The following is a 22,522-nucleotide window of genomic DNA, read 5'->3' as shown; positions in this document are numbered from 1 at the left end:
ACACACTTGATAACGAACACACACACGCACACCTGCAATTAATATAACCAAGGTCCAAGTTAACCCTTGAACAGCGTTCCATAAACATCGTGCAGGGAGGCAGAAAGTGAAAAATCTATATAATGTTAGCTGCACTTTGAGGAGAGCAACAGAGCATATTTGCTGAAACAGACTGTAGCACAAGTGCCACAGTAACAAGCATTGGCATAGCCAATAGGTCTCGCCTATGGGACCTTATAAGTGTTTAGCCATGCAACAGTTGATGTTGTTGCAGGAAGGCTATTGTGCTGCATAACTAAATACTTAAAGGCCCCAAAGGCGAGACCTATTGGCTATGCCAATGCTTGATTTTATGGGCATAGGGAGATGTATTGATTTGCCCAGAATCACAGGATGTTGAGCCAACGCCGAAACTGGAACCTGATCTCCTAGTTCCAAAGCCAGTAGCTCTGGCCACATGGTCTCCCCTTACTAAACCAAAAAAAAAACAGCTGCTCACAGACATAGAAGTAAGACTACAAGTGCATGTTTATTATAGTCCTGTTTATTTTTTCATTTTGTGGTGGTACTTGTTTTGAGCTTCTTTTTGTTGTGTGCGGGCTGGTTTTTGCATCTTTTTTCAGTGAACGTGTAGCGCTGAATTTCAGACATTATTGACTGTGCTTTCTTCTCTATTTTAGCGAGCGAGCCTTTGGATTAAAGCATCTAATTGACCGTTTTTGGTCCAGGTTCAACATGGCTAAGATGCTTTCACCCAGACAAAGCCAATAGCTTTCCCATTGCTGAGACCTGAGTGGAGTGGTGTGGCTCACTGTTTAGAGGCGGCAGACCCAGAAGCAGAGAACGGCCCGGGACCAGTGTTCAATTCCCGACGCGGCAGGGTCGTGGACCAGGGTCAGCGGACTCGACAATTCTCGCCTCGGTGCCTACTCTAACCAGGGATCACACTCGGCAACTCTGGGCATTAAGCTTGCCTCATCTCTACAACGGCCCCCCACAGACGCCGGGGATGCCTGGTTTCAATTTGGAGATACCCAGAAGGGACCATCTCACAGGGAAAACCAGGATGGGTTCCCCAGCGGTCTCCAGCGCCGGGACGCTTACGGGCAGCTGTGCGCTTTACAAGTCCACCACACAGACCTATTGGCTTTGCTAGTGCTTGTGTTGTTAGTTATGTCCCTACACTCACAAAACCACCTGCGCTATACTCCCGATCAGTTACCTACTCGTTATGCACTTCACCTGCTGCCCTTACCACTTGAGAACTGAATCAATTGACAGAGATTTTTGGAAACTCCTGAAAACTGAACGTTTCAGGTTTGACCCAGAGCAGGCTTGATGGAAGACTGACATATGAACTCGTAGATTTCACCCACTTGTATTCCAGCTATATCTTGTAGCCTTTAATCGCCACCAACTTAGAGCTACTTGTTTTACTGGCCTCCGAAGAATGGATGTTTGGGTGTTTAACCTGAAGGGATTTAGAAGTACGTTCTGCAAAAGACCTGCAACTTATTTGGAGGCCATACATAACCCATTTAACTGATTTTACCAAGATTTTAACCTAAATGTTACATTGTTTTGCAGCATGTACTCAACCGTACGAGCTAAATCATGAAGCACCCCGGTGCACAGCGACCAGAAGCGACCCTCTATATAAGGTGTTTTCGTCACTCGTGAAAGATCCCCCTACACGTTAGGCCTAACGAGTGCCTCATAGCACAGGACCGCGTTCCGTAAAGCTTGTAGCTAGGGGTGAATAAATGAGTCGTCTTAACGCTCAGTATCAGGGTAACCGTGTAAAAAACATTGTAAATAACTTGGGAAGGAAGAAGCCTTGTTCTTAACGTAAACATAACTTTGCGACGCTGTGAGTGATTTGGTAGATGTATGCCTTTGGTTCTTCTTCCACCTGCTGGCGGCATCCGGAACTGCTTCTAGCAAATATAATTTCATGGAGGTACGCATTTTTGCTTCAGTTAGAAATGTGTTTGTGTAATTACATCACTAATGACAATTTACATAGCACTCAGTACAAACTGAATTGTTGTTTTTACCCTAAATTACCGTTCTCGGTTACTATTCAATTTATCAGCTTTGGAAAAACAAAATACCAGTTAAAAATGTTCCTGCTAGTTGTGGGGAAATCGACGGAGCTGTTTTACCAGTATTTGATCAGCAGCTTACACAAGGGTTTTGGCAATAAACGTTTTAACCTAGAGAGCTGTTTTTGTACAAAAACCTGTGGCCTGCAGGATACATGTGGTGCTGTGCATCAAGACACACCTGTGGATAGTAGGTAATGCACTGCTCTCCACAGCAGATGCATTACACACTTGAGCTATCTTACCATTAGTCTACTGTGAGACTTGTTTGACCGAAAAATAGAGCTCTACAGTAGAGGCCTTAACCGCCTAACTTACTTCTCGTTATTATACCCTGAGACCTGCTTGTTGCACTTATAAATCTGCGCAGCAGGTGCATTAACCATCTGTGGTATCTCACTAATATTACCACCTGAGATTTGCTAGTTGCGCTCACAGCCCTCTGCGACGGGCCCATTTGTACACTAATTTACCCTAAAATGCGGTCTTCTGACAAAGTGTTACTGTGAAGAGTGGCTCGGTGATTTAAACACTTCCGCTGACAAGTGTGCTGATTGGAGATAGCCGGTTAGAATCTTAGCATGACATACTCATTGTTCCATGGTTGGTATATAAAGTACCATTAAGTAGTATTACATTGGTTAATAGTCATAGCTATTGTTTACAGTGGTTACGAAGTGCAGCAGCAGTGTGTTAAGGTTTTAATATTGTATGGATCCATATCGGTTTAATAAGTTTAAAAAAATAATGCATAGGTATTGCAGACCATGGCTTGAAGTTTTTAGCTCTATCCGTGATGTCACCCTTCAAGGTGTAGTGTCCTACTGGACACGTTCTAGTGTTCCACTTTGTATTACACCCACCCATTCACAGGCGTCACCGGTCAGGTGACCCTGCTAATAAAAGTGCCCTAGGCCAGTTCCAGTACATAACTACTGCGTGTTAGTGTGGTCATTGTGCAGCATTTGGGGCTAGGGCCCAAGACACCACAAAGGCTATGAGTGCGTCAGTACCAGTGCGTGTGCTGGCAGCTCCTTCTCTCATCTTAAAGGATGAGAGTATAGCCCAGGTCTAGGACACCCCCTGCTGCCAGCGGAACATTTACTGGGTGCAGTGGAAAGGAAGAAACGTGTCGCAGCACACACTACATTTTGAGGAGCCCCCATCCTGTACCACAAAAGGTGGACACCCGTTTCAGGACCTGCAACGTCCACACGAGGCGAGCAGACTGCAGAACCCTCCGGCGGAAGGGCCAAAAAATGGCTATGTCCCAACCTGCAGAGGCGTCTGCAAGCTGCCCCGCCTACCATTGTGCGTTACAGGAGGAACGGAGCGCCTTCCCAATGAGATGCGACAAGACCGAGCCAGCAGCCCAATGACCCGTAAATGAGTGCTTTGGTCCAGACACCGAAGAAGAACGCGCACCACAAGGTACGGCAGGGCTTACCACGTTCCGTATCGCCCATAGGCTGCCAGAGTTAGGTGACCAGAATCAGTGTAGAGCACTCCACACAAAGCGAGTGCAGCAGGGCTCAAGTCGTAAAAAAAGAAGTGGGGGGACGCTGTTACCGGAAGTGACGTCACGACATGAAGTGACGTCAGGAAAGGTGCCGAGCTCCTCGCCCCAGAGAGGCCAAAGAGTGAAGTCCAGCCGTTTGGCTGGGGGGACGGCGTCCCCCCCAGTTAAATAAGTGCGGGGGCGCCGTCCACCTGCCTGGTACCCCGACTGGAGTGCAGAATGTATAAAACCCAGCAGGCCTGCATATACTCACATCCCTTGCCTGCAAGAGTTTGCAACACCACGATAGCAGGAGAGAAAGCTGCCCTGCTGACAGTTAAGCGCCCTCCGCGCCGGCATCCCCAGCCACGCACAACTTATACCTAGAGTCTGCCGCGACGAAGAAACAGCAGCCATTATGCCGCCGGGCAACCGCCCGTGTGCACTGTATGCAATGCAAGGCAGCCCCGATTAATCACACATAGACATACATGGCAAGCTGCCGCTTTAAGAGCCAATCTCACCTTGTTCTCACTGCTTGTTGCGGGGAGAGTGGCCACTCCCCTCGTGCCCCGATGAGAGACTGAAGCGCTGGAGGCCGTGACCAGAGACACATGATTAGGATAGGCCTGACCGGCATCGCACGCCTCGAGTGGCTGCTTGCCTGCAACTGCATCGTGGAGGATGGACCTCTCATGGCAGTGCAGCTAGCCGAGAGCTGCTGTCGAATGCAGGAGCCCGAAACACAGCTCCTCCGTCGTGTCGACCCCTGCGCCTCCATCTTCAGTTCACCGTGAGCCAGCAGCGTCATGAAAGCTGCTGCGGCCTTCTGCATTGAAGCCTGCACCACCTAGCTATCATTAGTATAAACCACACCCACGAGCCTACGGTGCTAAGCGGCCCCGATGGGGTTCACAGGCTCATGAAAGTAAAACCGCCCAGGCACTAGCATACCTGCAATAACAGCTGGGATCACCCCTGCAAGCCGCATTCCAGCATTAAGATGAACAGCAACATTAAAGCTGCCGGGCCTCTCAGAAATGACTTGCAGTGCCACCTAGTGACGGTGAGCGGTACTGCGCTCAAATGAAGAAATATTTTTGCATTGTACAAGGGCCCCCAGGGCCAACCCCCATACCCCCCCCTCCCCATGAGGCAGGACAAAGTCACATCCATTATTAAGCGGCAAAGGTGAAAAGACATGGCTATAAAAGTGAACTGTAACCACACATTCTGCACCGCGTGAAGTAGCTCCAGCACCACTGGATAGCCACTCCACACCCCAGACAGAGGCCACAGCTCCGAGGGAAGAGGCTGCTAACCCCTGCCCAGTGCCCTTGCCAAGAGAGCAGCCAGGTGTACAGCAAAAGTCTAGGCTGCGAAGCCATATGCAGCCATGGGAAGTCTACTGTGAAAGACCGTCAAATGAGTGCCAAACGCCCCTGGGGGCCACCTTTCGTTCCGGAGGGGAGGGACTGTTAAACCCACCACATAGAGGGACCCCCCCAGGAAGCCAAAGCTGCCTAGCGCAGAGAAGTCCAGCCAGAGTAATGGAACCAAAGCCAGTCACGCTCCAAGCAGCAAAGCCAAAAGGCGGCAAGCCCAGCCAGCAAGAGCACTCCAACCACAAAGGAGCACTGGCCGCTATGCTTCCCCGCCCCCCCCCCCCCCCCCCCCCCCCCCCACCCGTGGCTATCTGGGACCTCCACACTTAGAGAAGATAATGGTGCATGTCCACTAGTGGTGAACAACCACCACTGTATGAGAGGGTAACAGGCATGCAAGGTGCCAATAGAGGGCACCCAAGAAGAGGACAGAGTGCACAAGGTCAGAGGTGCGCAGAAGGCTGCACCAGCTAACCTGTCCGCATGGGCAGGCGCAAGGGAGATAGAGACATCTCCACAGAAAAGAAGCAATGGCGAAGACAGCTGAGTGTCCTCCCTCACACTGCCTCAAGACGGGAGTTGCCAGTGACCCAAGAAAGGCAAGAGGAGAGTCGCACACTCCACGTGGCAACAAGCTGCCACCGCAACATATGCTCCATCGACAGGCAACACATGGCTGGATGCCATATTCGCACAGCAAGCGAGGAGCACGTCACTCGGAGTGACTGACCCGACAAGCACGCCCGTATAGAGGCAGGATCAAGTGCCACGACGGTGCAGCCTCGAGGTACAAGCACGACGCTCTCGAGTGAACAGGCGCACCGCACAAAACCCCTAAGGGGGGGCAGGGACCTGCAAGTGGTCTTCAAGGAGAAGGAGCACATCCTACCAAAAGGACAGACCTGCAACAGGTCAGCAGCACAGTAAAGACCGTCCCAAGAACTAGACACGACCAGCGAGATGTCCATGTGGCGCAAACATGAGACCTGTGGGAGGACGCCACATCCAAGAAAGGAACCTGGTCGGAAGGAGGAGAAGAGCATGGGTTTACGTCACTTCGCAAAGGAGGAAAAGAAAGTAGCACAATGCCACGGGGCACACCCCGACCACAGCCGCACAAGAAGGAAAAGGAGAAGAGCGACAGGACAGAGGACTCGTGCCAGCACTGCAGAAGGTGTTCATCAGCACAAGCCAGCCACTGGGATGCAGAGACGTCACTGGAGACAACTTCACGGGAGGACCAACCGTAAGCCGCTTTCGAGCGCGATCTGCGTCCAGGCCCCACTCTTCACGGTGCGACGGTCTACTCACCTGTCACCGGCTGCTTGGCATCAATGGCACCACATCTAGCAAGTGCACCTGCCAGAAGACAACCGTAAGTGGGCACAAAATCCCTCCAGCCCTCCTCACTCCACAAGGTCACCGAAAGCAAGTGATCACTGCCTGTTGCCCAACCGAAAGAAATTTATTGTATCCGTCCTACAGGTGCATCATCACCAAGAACATCTGTGGAGCATCGCACAACCAAAGTGGATCTAAACACTTGAGACATCAGGAGTTCAATGAGGCTAGCCACCCAGGAACCTCCTGTGTTCCGCCATAAATCTGAAGCCTGCCAAAGAAGAGCATACCAGACCATTGGACCATCCCCCCTTGGGGTTACACGAGGCTTGGCCCTGGCCCTGTTGGGAGTTCTACAATGACCCCTCAGCGTTGTCTACAAAATGCCTGCACAGACCACATGATCACGTGGCAATCCAGGGGCAAGGGCCTCAACGAAGTTCCTGTGAGAGGGGAATCCGAATTGGAGAGGTGTGTCGGCAGCAGCTCCACAACAGGCACTTGGAAGCATGGAGGTCGGACATGGAGACTGGTTTCCCAAAGACCATCTGAGGAAGGCATAGAACCGGAGTCCGGACGGCGAGAGCACACAAACCGAAACACCACTCTGCGGCTACATGAGCGATTTGGCTGTGGTCTTGTTGGCAGTTCCTCAGCGACGCCTTCACGTGGCCTACACGAAGCTCGCACAGCCCACACGGTCCCAAAGCAGCCCAGCAGGAAGGCTGTCCCGGAAACTCCTGTGAGAGGGCAGTCCAGGCAGGAGAGGCAAGTCTGAAGTTGCTTGGCTATCGGGAACTGGAAAGCATCGTCACCTCAAATGAAAGCCATCAGCCACCAAGGTCATCCTCCGTATTTGCAGGCTGGCTGCCCACCGGAGTCTGAGCGCCTGCAAGAAGAGCTCCAAAGTGGACTCTTTCACTGCTCCAGAAGAACCGCTATTTTGAACTTTATAAATAGACTCCAACAGTGCGAGACCAGGTTGATCTGAACTTCATAGCCGAGGCGGGCCAAAGCTTACTGACTGTGTGATCCAGAGCTCCAGCACCACCCAGCTGATGGCCTGAAGAGTTTCATTGGTGCTGTGCATTGTTGTTTTGTTTTATTCATAGGTTGGACTTTGTTTGTTTCTTTTTCATTAAAGTTTGGGAGGAATGTAGTGTCCTGCTGGACACGTTGTAGTGTTCCACTTTGTATTACACACACACTGTACACCCACCCATTCACAGGCGTCACCGGTCAGGTGACCCTGCTAAAAAAAAAAAGGGGCCGGGCGCACTTGCCCTGGGCCTGTTCCAGTACATAACTACTGCGTGTTAGTGTGGTCATTGCGCAGCATGTGGGCCTAGGGCCCAAGATACCACAAAAGGCTCACCCTCTGGGACTCCAAACCTTTCTGCCGCTGCTTCCCCATTTTGTAGGCTCATGAAAAAATTATTTTTCAAATTTTTCTTCAAATAGTGTTATTTTTGTTTAGAAGAACATAACACGTTCACTTACTTACTCATACTAACAAACCGATCAAGAACTGTACATTTCTAACACTTGGATTTCTCAGTGCATTAAAATTCATGTATCCTGTAAATCTTTCTAATGTACACATTGTAAGAGAGTAGGGTCTGCTTCCTATGGTCACCCCCACTTTTTGCTGTCATTTTCTGGTTTTTCAACTTTAGTGTTGCTGTGGGCCTGCTAATCAGACCCACAGCTCAGCTGTTATCTCTCTAAATTGATACCATGTACTTTAGGTACATACCTGATTGGGTATTGGGTCACCTTTGTGAGGCCCTGTATAGTGTACCATAGGTGCCCAGGGCATAAGTGCATCCAAGGCCTACCAGGGGCTGCAGCATGTATTATGCCACCCCTGGCTGGCCATCCACACTGACACCACAGGCTGATCACTCAGCTTGGGCAAGGTGGTGTAATCACCCCTTGCTTAGATATAGTATACCTATATCTACCCTTATATATAGACACATATATACCTATATGTCACTCCTATGGCAGGCCTTGACAATCATGAAGGCAGAGACCTTGGTTTTATGTGAGAGGGTCCTCTAGCATTAGCTGAGCCCCTCTGCAGCTTTCGGAACCATGTCCTTATAGCTGTTCTATGATATAGCCATACCATATACTCTTAAGTGCATTATAATCCTCGCGGTTAATGCTAACTTTGGTTTGGCTTTATCAAAACATGTTGTGTAAGGTGTCAAACACTTTGGAACACTACTCCCCCCACCAGTTCTGGCGGCGGGGGTAGCATTCCACCCTTCTAGAGGGAGAAGACATGTAGTTACTGCTTTACCCGGTTAAAGTTAGACCGAGCCTCAGCATCACAAAATGGATGCTGCTGCCACAGACACGAGTCTGACCTCCTCCTGGACGAAACTCTGGCAGGGGAGGCCTGGACAATAGGTTTCCTGCCTTGGGAGGTGCTAGCACCTCCCCAGACAGGCTTTTAGTGTATTGGGGCAGGGAGGGCTGCAAAATGAGACACTGCCTGGGGCACACAAGGTGCTCCATGCATAGCCCGGTTCAAACCAGTTGCTGGGGCACTCCAGCCCCAACTCTGGCGCGAAACTGGACAAAGAGAAAGGGGTGTAACCACCCCCTTCTCAGGGTCCACCCATAGGAGGGAAGTAGCAGGTAATCCAGCCCCTTAGATTAGTATAAAGATAGGAGCTGTGTTTAGAGACATTAGATTATCCTGGACTGAAAGTCTGAAATAGAACTCTTGGACCTTCGACGTTCCATATCGACTAGAAGCCTGAAGACATCTCCCTTGTGGTCAAGGAGTGACCACCCTGTGCAAACAGGCACCACCAGTAACTTGCCGGTTTGCTTTGTCGACGCTCCTGCCGGAACCCGAAGACTCAGCGACTCAGGAACTGGACTTCCAGACTTCTCCAACTCCGATCCACATCCACAGCAAAGCTGAGACCCGTGGCGGACACGAGAGACGTGGGACCGGACACCCTGGACTACCTACTCTTTGCTAAACCGTTCAGCTTCTGAGGCACCCTCGAAGTTATGCATTGGGGTTTGAGAAGCCCCAGACCCGAGCGCCATTTGCATCGAAGCTCAGCTCTTCACACTCCACAAGTGCCGCGTGGGGCCTGCTCTTGCATTTCAGCTCGATGCGTCTTCCTGGTCGCTAGCCCGTTGGCTAGTTAGCCCTCCGAAGACTTTCTTGTGGACTTACACCGCTTGCCTGGTTGCTCAGGGCTTGCTCCAGCTTCCCTGCGAAGGAGAAGCTCCCCAGACCTTGCTGGTCTGACCTGAAGCCAATCTTCCCTTCCTGCGTGGATTGCGTTCGGCAAGGCTTGTTGGGTCCAATCCGGATACCGACACCGCAGACATCTAGATCTTTCGTGGGACAGCTCGAATCCAGCTCCTGGTCGTCGTTGACGCCTCCTGGTCCTCGTGGCTGCAGAGACAAGCTTAACCTCTTCTCCTGATTGCATCTCAACATTGCCTGGTTCCTTCCTGGTCACTGGCTAGTGACCCAGACTCTGTCCCCTCTGCTTTCAGGTTCTTCTCATCTTCGATCCACCCTTGGATCCACCCGGACACTTTTCTCCTGGCCGCCTGTAGCACTTCTTTGCAGCTCTCCATAGGAAACCGCGGCGAAACCCGAGACAAAAAGACACCTATGCACCCGGCTTCCCTGGCTGAGGTAACTGGAGTACTCCGGTGCTCCCGTGGGTGTTGACTCTCGAAGTGTCCTAGTTTAACAGGGTTTTACCATAGTCCATCCGTAAGTGTCTTTAATCTACTACTTTGTAACTTTTACGTTCCCATTATAACTCTATGGTAACTCGCGACTGTGTTCCCACACTGCACGCGTCTCCCGTGGGTCTTCATTCTTCCTAACCTTTGCTTCTGTAGTGTAGCCCCAGCGATGCCCTAGGCCTATTCACTATTCCTTATACCACTTACTTAGTATATGGTTCGTGAGGCCCCTAGGGCAGAATTGTATTTGTGCAACTTATAGTATGCTAAATGAGTAAGCTTGTAACGTATCTCGTACTCTGACCTCATTAAGAGTGCAGAGGGTATATGTTAGTAATAAATACATATATATTTGATATATACCTTGTGTGGTGTCCTTTCATTTGGTATTCAAGGGATTATATGTGGTAAAACAGCTGGCTTCACATGCTCTCTGAAGTTTTAGCCTAAGACTGCTGGTCCATGCTACCACTAGGATAGCTGATCTATACGGTTGACTTTACAACCACCATCATAAGGGTCTTTCAGACTGGTGCAAGGTGCTCACTAGAATAGTGGACAACATATGTCAGGCTAACTTCTCAAACACATTGCTTTGTCGCCAAAAGCCGAAACGAGTGGGGTAATCTAAGTTCCGAGAACTTTCCCACAGCTGGATAACTACAGATTGTACCTTGTTTATTGGAATGCATTATACGCCGCCCATGACTTGGACAGAAACTAACGCTCCTCCCAACTTTACTGTTTAATTTTTTTTGTGGATCTCCAAACTTGTGATAATGATGAGTAACTGAATAGTTCTTTCCATTGCTTATCTCAGATTGTGTTTTTCACTGTCTCCCTTGTCTACTTTTCTAGGCGATACCACAATATGTATTTCCCCGTCGTCGTCACTAAGCACAGGGAAGGAAGGTGGACCCCAGCCTTCCGCAGAGGAGGCGAGGAGGAACGAGCCCCACGGACAGTCAACGCCGACGGCACGCGCATCTCCTCACGCCAGCCGCGCGACACCAAAGCTTATCCACCGCGCACTCCTGCGCGGAGCAGCCCTGTTGGCCTCCCTGGGCCTAGGGCGGGAGCTGCAGCCAGTGGATGCGCCCTGGGAGGAGCGCGCAGAGGGCGCCGCTCCCACGCAACTGGGCGAGGCCTGCCTCGCCGGTGCAGCACCCGCGGCTTCTCCTCACGTTACTGTTGAACTAACTCCAACCCCCATCACAAGCGAGCCGCCCGAAATCCTCATTGACTTGAGTGACCCGGACCCTGGTGAACAGGAGGCGGCACAGCTTGCAACGACAGCAGGGACCAGTATGCTGAGCCAGGACCTGTTGATTGACCTGGGATATGATTCGGTGCCTAGGGGTGCTCCGTCACCATTATCAGGTCAAAGGTCGCCAAAGAGCCCGAAACTTGAAGAGAAAACAAAACTCGGTAAGACTCAGCTTTATTGTAGTCGCCATGTGAACACACCTACAAAAGCAGACTTCACACAATCTTTATTTTTTTTTCTTTCTTCAAGAGGTGTGGGTCGTATGTGATGAAGCATGACTTTTTTTTTTTCAATTTCCACCAAGGTAACAATTCCTTCGGTAAGTGCAAGGAATATACAGGTTGAACTCGTATCACTACACTCTTTAACGTGTATGTGGCCCCCTTAGCCAACTTGGCAAGATCTTTCGGGTTCACCCCGGTGTCGTATGCCGACGACACCCAACTCCTTTTTCCTTTCAAAATCCTTACACCTGCAATAAAAAGATCTTTTGCAGATGGCATGAGAGCCATTGCAGAATGGATGTCAACAAACTGTCTGCCGTGTAATGTGGGGAAGACGGAGGTCATGTGTTTTGGACAAGCAGCAACACACTGGGCATCCGACTGGTGGCCCTTAGAGCTTGGCCCTGTTCCCATCCCTAAGAGTACAGTTAGGAACTTGGGAGTGCTTTTTGATCAGCAACTTACCTTCAAGGGACATGTAAATCAAGTTGCTGGCACCTGCTTTCGGGCTATTGGAATGTTAAGACGAGTCTTCCCCTACATACCGGACCATCACAGAAAAACGCTTGTGCAGGCTCTGGTCATCAGCAGGGTGGATTACTGCAACGGTTTGCTCCTCGGAGCTAACGAGGAGCAACTTAGTAAATTGCAGGTAATCCAAAATACTGCAGCAAGGATTGTCCTGAATGCTCCATCAAGGACTCCCTCCTGTCCCCTGCTGATGAGACTCCACTGGCTCCCAGTGAGGAAGCGAGTCCAGTTTAAAACTCTATGTACAATCCACAAGAGTATGATAGGGGAGGGCCCAAAATATATGACCGAAATCTTCCAGCCTTACATTCCCGGGCGCCTTCTGCGCTCCAGCCATCAGCAGCTTCTGCAAACACCCAGAGTAAAAAAGGCCAGACAAGGCGGCCGTGCATTAGCCTATGCCGGACCAGCACTCTGGAACTCTCTGCCCCCAGAACTAAGATCTCTCTCCAGCCACCTGACCTTTCGGAAAATCTTAAAAACTTACCTATATCCTGGTAAATAATGCTTTTCTAGCTTACATCCCCACTCCCTCTGGGCACACATTCAGAATTAGTACACTCTAGTGTTGCAGCAATAGCGCGGAGATACCCCTTCGGGGGTCTAGTCTGGCGCTTTATAAGAATATAAAATAAATAAATAAATAAATCACTAGGCCTGAATATACCATACGTAATATACACCTGGGATTTAACTTGTCTCACCAAGTCCCTCACCACCACAGAACTCTTCGATCGTCATAGGGAGTACCCGAATCAAGCAATATTCCTGATAAGATTTCAAAATAAAATTTCCTTGAAAAAAAGACAAGGTTGCAGAAACAGTGAGATGTCATAGGTGTGGCTGTTTTTTTATGAGCCTTCCTCATTTGTACGCTTATTCATTGGTTCTCTGATGTTCAACCTCGATTAAATCAGATGCTTGGGCAAGGAAATGAATATCTTGGGATATGATTTGGAAGCTGCAACCTTTTAGTTTGACTGAATTTCAAAATTTATTTAGCCTTGCAAACTGCTTTTTTTCCCCTCCAATTTAACGTCCTTATAAACAAACTAGGCTAGGTGTATTTTAATACCTGTGTGTTTCTTATATCTACACGTGGAATCCAAAACGTATCAAATGCTCATCTCTACCGGCTCCAGACTTCTCCATCTTCAGTTAAAAATGAATGTTCACCTTAATTCTCCATAAAGGCACAGACCCAACCCCACTGGAGAGCTGGAATCAGATTTGGATGATGTCTGGCATCTCTAAAACGCCCCAACGTTATCTCAAAGGAGAGACCTTTCTGTCTACAGGTACTACTGGACCCCAGGCGGACTATTCAAACTAAGCCTGGTCACTGCGAACCTATATTAGAGCACACACAGGTTGTATCTTTGTGAATTAGTTTTGTCTCTATGGGAAGGACGTAATAATCTTCTTGAGATATTCCGCAAAATTTTCATTATAGACTTTGTAACCACTACTCTAGTTATAGTCTGAGCCGATCCACTCCCAGACCTTCTGCTTTCATATCTTTTTAATATACCTCATGATAGCATTGGCCTCAAAGACGATCCTTTTGGATTGGAAATCAGCCTGTGCGCGTATCCACACACACCTGGCTGAGGGGAGCCAACTATGTACTTGATGCAGCCAGTGTAACCCTCTTTGTATCTCGGAGCACTCCTATGGACAGTCCTATAATGGGCAAAATAGATCTATACTTACAAATGACTAGGGCCACCAAATTCTGAGCTTCAGATTAGTGTTTGCACCAATGCTACATTTGATGTTTTCTTAGATGCTCAGTGCTAATCTTTAGGTATTAATATTTCCTTGCTCTATTTAATTGCTTTTACTTGTTACTCCCTGTGGTCCCATGTAGTCGATCCACCCCCTTTTTTTTAAACCTGCTTTTCAAACCTACATCACCCTCCAAAAATGTGTTAGTTATCCTTTGGCCTTAATGGTATCCCCCTCCTAAAGTAAACACACAACGGAGGGTGGAGAGCACGAGACTTAACATATAACAAACTAGACAAACTCATCTGTTTGAAAAAACTGCCCTCACTCACACACCAAAGTGTGTGACATGCTTCATCATAGGGCCTGCTTGCAATACGCCCTGGTGTAGCCACACTCAGGGCGGAGCATAAGGGAGGGGGAAAAAATAATAAATTCCACACGAAACAAAGTACAACCACAGAACTCAACACATAATACACGTAACATACAGAAGTGATGAAGCAGTGCAAATCACCAAGTGACTGAAAGAGTGGTGCGACAAAAAGTGCAGTTAATAGGAAATAATAAAAACTGGTTTGAGGATACCAACCCACAAATTTTATTTCAAGGTTCCTCCACCAGGATTAAAAAGAAAAAGGATGGGTAATATCTTGATAAGAAGATGAGGCTTCTCAAGACTTCCCTCCTGGTACTGCTATGGTCAACATGTTTCGACCGACTTACTGTGCCTCAAAAGGTCACCCCGGTCTTCTTCAGGACTGATGTCGCTTTCAGTACCACTTCTGGCCCCACTGTATCTCGGTTAGTGTGCCCCGAAGTCAGAGCCGGTCTAATACGATCCTAGCCCTTCGCGTCACGTGAAGTGAATGTTCCCAATAGTCAGGGAGAACATTAACTAGAAAGCAAAGGAGATGGTATAGACATGCTACACTCCCAGGTAATCTCTTTTCCTCCATATACATTAAAAATATCTCTTTGAGTTCACTGTGTGGTCAGAGGCGTATAAATGCACCCTCTCAACTCTCTACCCGGGTTTGCAAATGGTCCCTCGAGTATCCGAGTTTTAAACACGTTTTAAATGGTATTACTTCTGTTTGTTTTAGAAAGACCACCATTGCTGCATATATACACACACACACACTCCAGGTATCACCTAGTCTCTTCCCTTAATCACACACCTCCCTCTCTCGTTATTAAAAATCGGGTGTGATCAACTATGCCCGCATTGGTACTCACCGAGTTTATATGGTATATAAACTCGAACTGATGTCCGTCAGGAGGGTATCCCAGGAACACAATCTGCATCACAAAGAAAGGAAAAGGAAATGGCCGTAAACCCCTCTCCACCAATGTCGGACTGATAGTGTAGTCCGTGTTCCTCGCAACAACATAATGTCGCGGCGCCCTCCGGCGTCTCTCGTAGTTCACAAAGGTGCCCCTTCCCCCCTATATCTCATCTCCTTACTGTTCCGTGGGCCTGCCCTGCCGTCTCTGCCTGTTGTCCGGATCACCGTGAAGACGGCGTCCGAGACATCTTCTGGCTCTTAAGAAGGCTGTTTACTTCCTGAAGCGGGCTGGCTCGCACCACACGTGATTTGACGGTCCCGCCCAGGACGTCATCACGCACCGTAATCCTGGTGGAGGAACCTTGGAATAAAATTTGTGGGTTGGTATCCTAAAATCAGTTTTAATTATTTCCTATTAACTGCACTTTTTGTCGCACCACTACTTTCAGTCACTTGGTGATTTGCACTGCTTCATCATTGAGTTCTGTGGTTGTACTTTGTTTCGTGTGGAATTTTTTTTTTTTCCCTCCCTTATGCTCCGCAATGAGTGTGGCTACACCAGGGAGTATTGCAAGCAGGCCCTATGATGAAGCATGTCACACACTTCGGTGTGTGAGTGAGGGCAGTTTTTTCAAACAGATGAGTTTGTCTAGTTTGTTATATGTTAAGTCTCGTGCTCTCCACCCCCCGTTGTGTGTTTACTTGAGACTTTATGGGGGTTCGGGGTGGTAGAGTTTATTTTAGACCCTCTCCCCTTCTATGTGTAAAGTGATCCCCCTCCTAAACACATGACTTCACCTGCATTTGTAAAGCAGGTGGTTGCCTCGTGTGTGTACCACACTCCACGTTTATGTTTGATAGCCTATAATGTCACCGTTTTGCTTTGAATCATTTTATTGGTTGTGTTCACCTTTGCATAATTCTCAGAAAGCATTTTGATTAGTCAAAGGTAGGACTAATAAACACCTGACTTTAAGAAGCTGAGGGTGGAATAATTTTTAGTGAATGGGAAATGCAGTGACCGTTTGAAACGTGTTTTTCGTTTACATAATTTCTTTGTTTGTACAGTCTTATATATTTACTTTACATTTGATCTTACAACATAGCCCTGCCAGTTAAGCTCAGTAGACCCTTGACCCATAGAAAGGAACGTCATGTGCAGATAGAAGCCAAGTGTGAATCATAGCCATAGAAATGGGACTCCCCTGGGAAACCCCATTGGACCATAATAGCAAATTCTAGCAAACTTAGAACCAGAAGAATACGTAGCACACACAATGAGAAGATTATTTGATGGAAAGCGACTGCCATAGAAATAAGATTGGCCTAACAAGATTCACTTGGTGGGCATAGGAGGGGAAGGGCTAGCTAAGTAAACTACTTGGAACTATAAATAGGACTAACAGTAAACATGACTTGCACAATAAAGTCTTTATGAACCTTGCCTACATAATAGGCCTTTTGTAGTGGCTTCATTTGGAAACACAAATAGAGATAGCGTGGATAACCACCAACGAGCCATAGAAATGCGACTAGCGTTCCAAACGTCCTAGGAAAAGTCTGCCATTAGACTTAGAAGACAGACAACAGTGTAACACATCTCCTAGAGGAGTTGGAGTATGCAAGGACGATGGACACTTCACTGTTAGTGTCTCAAGACATAGCCTCTAAAGAGCATGCCATGCATCCATTATCGAACCAGGGGATAACAGACACTGCGTGAACTAGGAGATTAATTTGATATCTTATATCAGATGAGCGAGTAAGCAGGGAGCACACTTTCAGGAAGTACGAAATGCCAGGTGAAGATGTGACAATGTGCAATCAGAGATCTGATCTAATAAAGATTGTCTTCTCTTTTTTGTTCTAGATTATACCACTCTGTCCCCTTCCTTCCAGAACCCAGAAGGCGTGGATTCTTCTGGACATGCCTGTTTCAGGATCAGCAGCCCTAAGTTCCCACATTCCGACGTCCAGATCATTCCACGGCCGAGACCATCCCCAGTCAGGCCCCGTATTGACCCTTGGAGTTTTGTTTCCACTGGTCCAAAAGCCTCTCCGGAGCCACAAGGCAAGAAGGACCATGTCCGAACATCTGAAAAGAGCCCCACATTCTCCCGAAATCCTTTCCTGAACTCTGACCCTTTTTTGTCCAGTAGATCCAGCTCCGCCCCCTTACTCCAGAGCTCAGCCTGGGTCTCCCACCCCAGCACTCCTGTAACAGATCGCAAGGCATTACCTGCTCCTCCTACACCTGTGGACGATGACCCCTTCAGCCCTTCCCTCATAAGGACCGGTGCCTCGAATACCCCTTTCTTCCCAGCCCCGCGTCCCAGCTTAAGCCCACGATCAGGGCGGCCAAGCCCAGCCACGTCACCCCAGCTTCCATCCCGGCCTTCCAGACTGATGCTCACACCAGAAACCCAGCAAACTGTCCGGAGCCTGAACCCATGGTGGGCTGAAACACAACAAAGTGGTCGCGGTGGGCCTTGAAGCCACTCTCTAAGAACACTGAAAATGAAATCCGTTCCAGCTTCAAGCCCAGAAGCGTCTTGCAGGCGGAGGAGAACAGACCGTTTGTTGTTCTCCTCTAGATTCTATGCAAAAGGTCAAGAGCTTAAGAACGATTTTGGAAGATGAAAGCGGGTGTGCGTATGTGTAAAATGAATTGTTGGGTAGGTGTTTATTGTTTGGTGGCAGGGTAGTAGAAGTTATTAGTCGGGAGACCTGAGGGTTTAGAACGTTTTGCCAAAGACTAAAAGCTCTGGATGAGGTCATTGATCATTAAGTGTTACTGTGATAGATGAATGAAGCTTGAACCAGGGGATAGTGGCCGGTGTGCGTACCCTCAAAAAAGAATGAAACCCATTAGCAAATACAAAGTCTGGTGCTGGCAGTGGCTTTCCTCCTATTCTGGGCTCGCACAGGTGGATCTTCTTATCGTGCTCTCCTGTCAACTTTTGCCAGATGTGATTTGGACTCTGATGTTCGTCCTATAACACTACCGGATACCAAGGGTACCAGCTCAGGAAACAATGCTGCATGGGCCACAGAACAGGGAATGAGGTGGACAATGAGCTCTAGCAGGTTTGTCTACCAATGCAGATCCCTACTTCTCCTTGAGCTTCTAAGTCATAAGTACATCTAGTCAGTAATGTATGTTGGTTTTTGCAGTTTTGTCAGCCAGAGGTACGTAGGCTGCTCAGCTAACATCCTTCGTTCACACTGGGAAGTCCACCTTTACCAGAGAGAAAGATTGATTCACAACTGGTGAGGCTAGAACCATGCAGCCTGAATAATTCAAACTCCCCTGAATTCCAGTGAATCCAGCCATGGTATTGGAGGAGATTTATATATATATATGTGTGTCAATTGTGGGAGAGTGCCAAGGTTGGGTGAAGTTTCTCACTTGCAAGCAGTGTGTGGGTAAAGGTTGGAGTGTGTAATCATTTGCTGGAGTGTCATGCCCCTGGTGAAGCACTGACACCTCTTTCAGCACAGGCTGAGGTGTATAGCTTGCCATGACAGTGTGTCAGAGCCCCTTTGCAGTAACTTAAGTCAGACTAACTTATGTGATCTACCATGGACGTTTGAAGGACCCAAGCCCCACCACAGTCATACCAGACCATAGAGTGTGTTCTGTTACTGCAGTGTTTCAGGCCCTACTGAAAGGTGTGCGGCCTACCTGAGCGTATGAAGTATTAGTTGTGTCTTGAGCCTTGCTCCATTGGACTGTGAGAAGCCGCTGCCTAAGCAGTGTTTCAACAGACCGGGTTTCCACGGTAGCGTGAAAGATCACATTGGGTGCTTGATAATCCCCTGCAGTATGAGATCATGATGCAGACCACGAGCAGCTGCCAGAGAGTGCAAGAAGCCATAGACTGCAGAGTCCATGCGGAAGGCATGCCTAGAGTGTTAGGCCAGGGGTGGGGTAGGATTACCCCAAAGACCAGTGAGTGCACTGCTCTGGTACTGGATTAGAAAGGGGATAGTTGAGAGGTGCACTGTTCTGGAATTGCAGTAGCACCTTGAGTGATCCGCAGAGCTGTACTTGGATCTCGCATCTGGATGCGTGCATAGAAACCACTGATGTGAAGGCCTACCTGTGTAATAAACTGCGGTTCAATTCTTGAGTAACATCAAGGTAAATTGTGAAATATTCCAAAAGCATGCTTTTTTTCTAGAAGCATTGTCGCCATCACTACCTGTACTGCCCCCTCAACCCATCCTCCTTCTCACTGATTCCAAGTGTCATATACTACTGAATGGACATTCCTGAATGTTAATATATGTGAAGAATCTCCTAGCCCCCTCCTTTGCCACTCTGCACATAATCCCTCTTGCCTGTCCTGTAGTCCCAAGACAATAACCATCATGGCATCTCACTGATGTTCAAGAGCAAAGAATAGCTCAGCCTAAGAGTGGGGTCCGGAACACCAAATGAGAGTAAACTCTGTTTACAAAACGCCTTCCAATTACATTTTTTAATTCGCATAAATGAAGCAGCAGAATGTGAAATTCCCTGAGAATTGTTTAATTTTAAATGAAAACATGGAAGAAAGTTGGCAGCACAAATACAAAAGGCGAAAACATATTTCCCATTCGAATAGGGTACAGCTGAGGAAGTTGGCTGGCAGTTGCTTTTTACTCAATAGAATTAGGATTCCTGAACATTTGGCATTCTTAATGCTCATCACATTTGGCTATTTTTCAATCAGGTTTTCAGAACCACACCGCATGCGACATATTTTGATGGGCGCTTTCCTCGTGTAACATTTGGGATAATGTTTTTTTATTTAATTTTTCAATATAGGAGACACCACACCTTCTCTGTTTTTGAAGTGTTCTTTAGTCGAAAGAACATTTTAAAAAGAATCCATAAACCCTGTACATGATGTAGCTTCCTCACTTCTTCTATATTTAAAAATATCCAGTATGTCAAAAATGGCAGTAGGATGGGATCACAACTCGGTGTCTGCAGTTAGTGTTTTTCAGTTACCAACAAAGCCGAGGTGGAGCTACTACAAAGCCTAATAGGAGCTGCTACAAGGCCTAAGAGTAGCTGTTACCTCCACCTCTCAGCTTTCTGAGAACAAATGTGACTCTTCGCACTAGGGATCGATGAAAAAAAAACACCCGTTGCAGCAGTCCCACTACTCCGTTCCACAGCAAGTATTATGATGTCACAGAACAAGGCTCATTGGCATTTCACCATCCAGACAGTGTTGAAGCGTTCAACGTCGAAATCTTCGATGTAGCAGAAGTTTGCCCATTGATCAGCATCCAGACACTCTTCGAGGCATATGCTGTTTGGAGGATCACTGTCTCACAACATTATGCCCCTGGTGTCACTGATGATATCAGTGTTGAGCTAGTCCTCACACTCTTCTGATCGTCCATTAGAGAAAAGGTACTACTCTAATCTAGCCTCTGAAGGCAACAACTCCAAAGACCAAATCTATGCCACCGGCTCGGGACAGCTCCAAAAAGCAAATCTGTCTCGCGGCCTTAGGAGACACCCAGGAAAATTAGCACATCAGATCCTCCCTGCAGGTATGCTTAACTTTACACTGGTTGCCAGTGCAAGGAGACATATGGAAGGGACACCACTTTGGAATGATTTTGAAGGTCATAGTCCCCTACTTTAACCTACCAAACATCCCCCTTCCACGGAAAACGAGCAAATGACCGTTCATGAGGTTATAGAGTAAAACATATTCAACATCCCTCAAACCACGTCCTATATCGTTGTTTAGATATTGCTGCACAAAGCTCTGGCAAGGCATCTAATGACCCTGACCCCTGGGCTGATGGAATTAGCAATGGACATGGTCAAGGCCTTTGCTGTGACCGAGTCCCAAACTTCCCCAAATCGCCAAGAAGTATTGACTTCCAAAACAAACTGAGCCCTCCTTTTGGATCCAAACAGAATTGCGTATTGTGTTGTCATGGAGAAAATGCTAGCTGGCTTCAGCATCATCCCTGTGTTCCTTGCAGATCAGAAGAGGTGAAAATGCATGTAGAATAGTGAAAACAACCTCCACAGCAAGAAAGGCTGCACATTCCACTTCCTTCAGCTTGGATACAATGCTTGACTTCCAGGAAGTTATCATTGAGGTCTTGCTGGTGGTTTGTTTGTAATCCAACTAAATAGTCAGGGCAAACGTAAATGTTGCAGACTCATCTACATGCAGCTATTCCCATGGCATCTCCATGTGTGCTGCTTATCATGGCTGAGGTGGTTAACAAACCTCAAACCAGATGGGCAGCTTAAACTGACGAACCTTTCTTCATAACTAATGAAGTTCACGCACCTGTGATGAAATGCACAGGGCAAAAGTAAAGGCTGTTACTGTGTAGCTCATATGTCTGAAATTGAAGGTGTACTCTAGACCTGCGGTTCTTAGCCTTTTGACTTCTGTGGCCCCCACTGAATCATAACTGGAATCTGGGGACCCCTGAAAGGTGGAGGCGCCCGGCCTAAAGAATTTCTATAATCTGAACTTCAAAACTCTACACAAAAATTCCCAAAACGAGTATACACCAAACAAATCCTAAAATTTTGAAATATTTTTTTTAGTTTGCAATCAAGTATAGAAAAAGTTTTTACTTTTTCAATTTTTCTTCTATATATATTTGTGTATATTATTTTTATTTTAATGTATGAATTTTAATATTATTTAATTTCGTTACACAGTCGCGGTTCCCTGGGTAGACCTAGCAGACCCCCAAGAGTCCTCAGAGCACAGGTTAAGAACCACTGCTCTAGACTGTCAGTCTTTATTATCTTTCTTTCTAGACTGAGTCATACTGGAATTAGCGGCACTGTTCTAGAGTGAGATAGGTCCTTTCTTTCAGACAGACTGTATTCTCACTTCTTACTCCTCAGTCTACAGGATAAGATATAGAGTCACACAGGAATCTGCTGTGACCTGTCTTTTAATGTTTGTTTGCGCCATGTGGCTGTTCTTAAAAATTGTTTGGCATTGTCTTTTCAAACTAGCCTACCTGAATCTGAACCCATTCTAAACTGAGTTATTAGCCATTTAAAGGACAATACAGACATTTTTCTCACCTGGCATGTTGCCTTCCTCTTAGCAAACGTAGTCAATTTACCATGTTTCTGGTGCACTCTGACAAATGGCTGCACCATCTCAATCCATACTTTTTCTTTCAGGAATTCATTGTCCACTGGTCTGAGGCACATGCTGAAAATGTAACTTTACTTTGAGAAGCTTTCAGATTTGTATTGTGTCAACGATCGTTCCTGGAGATATTTTGGCGAATATTACATTCCACAATTAAGTCCAAGATGAAGCTAGAAACGATCCGCCTTGTAAGGGAAGTCCTATGCTGCGTCATATCAGTGACTTCCCCAGAACTCCCTCACAGTTACCTGCTCCAATGGCGGAGCGTGTC

At 47.6% G+C, this 22,522-nt stretch overlaps 1 protein-coding gene across 1 annotated transcript in view; it reads left to right on the top strand.

Moving 5' to 3' along the window:
- Nucleotides 1-19,827, top strand: part of MAP3K11 (mitogen-activated protein kinase kinase kinase 11) — a 209,246-nt gene extending 189,419 nt beyond the window's left edge. Inside the window, exons 9-10 of the mRNA XM_078660733.1 lie at nucleotides 10,923-11,492; nucleotides 16,974-19,827. Of these exons, the coding sequence (XP_078516859.1) occupies nucleotides 10,923-11,492; nucleotides 16,974-17,596 (1,193 nt within the window). The 3' untranslated portion in view covers nucleotides 17,597-19,827. The remainder of the gene's footprint in view (nucleotides 1-10,922; nucleotides 11,493-16,973) is intronic.
- Nucleotides 19,828-22,522: the final 2,695 nt, after the last annotated feature.

The sequence above is a fragment of the Lissotriton helveticus genome, chromosome 9 (genome assembly GCF_964261635.1).
Source record: "Lissotriton helveticus chromosome 9, aLisHel1.1, whole genome shotgun sequence".
Taxonomy (NCBI): domain Eukaryota; kingdom Metazoa; phylum Chordata; class Amphibia; order Caudata; family Salamandridae; genus Lissotriton; species Lissotriton helveticus.
The sequence above is the reverse complement of the archived record's forward strand: the minus strand, read 5'-3'. Positions and strand labels throughout refer to the sequence as shown.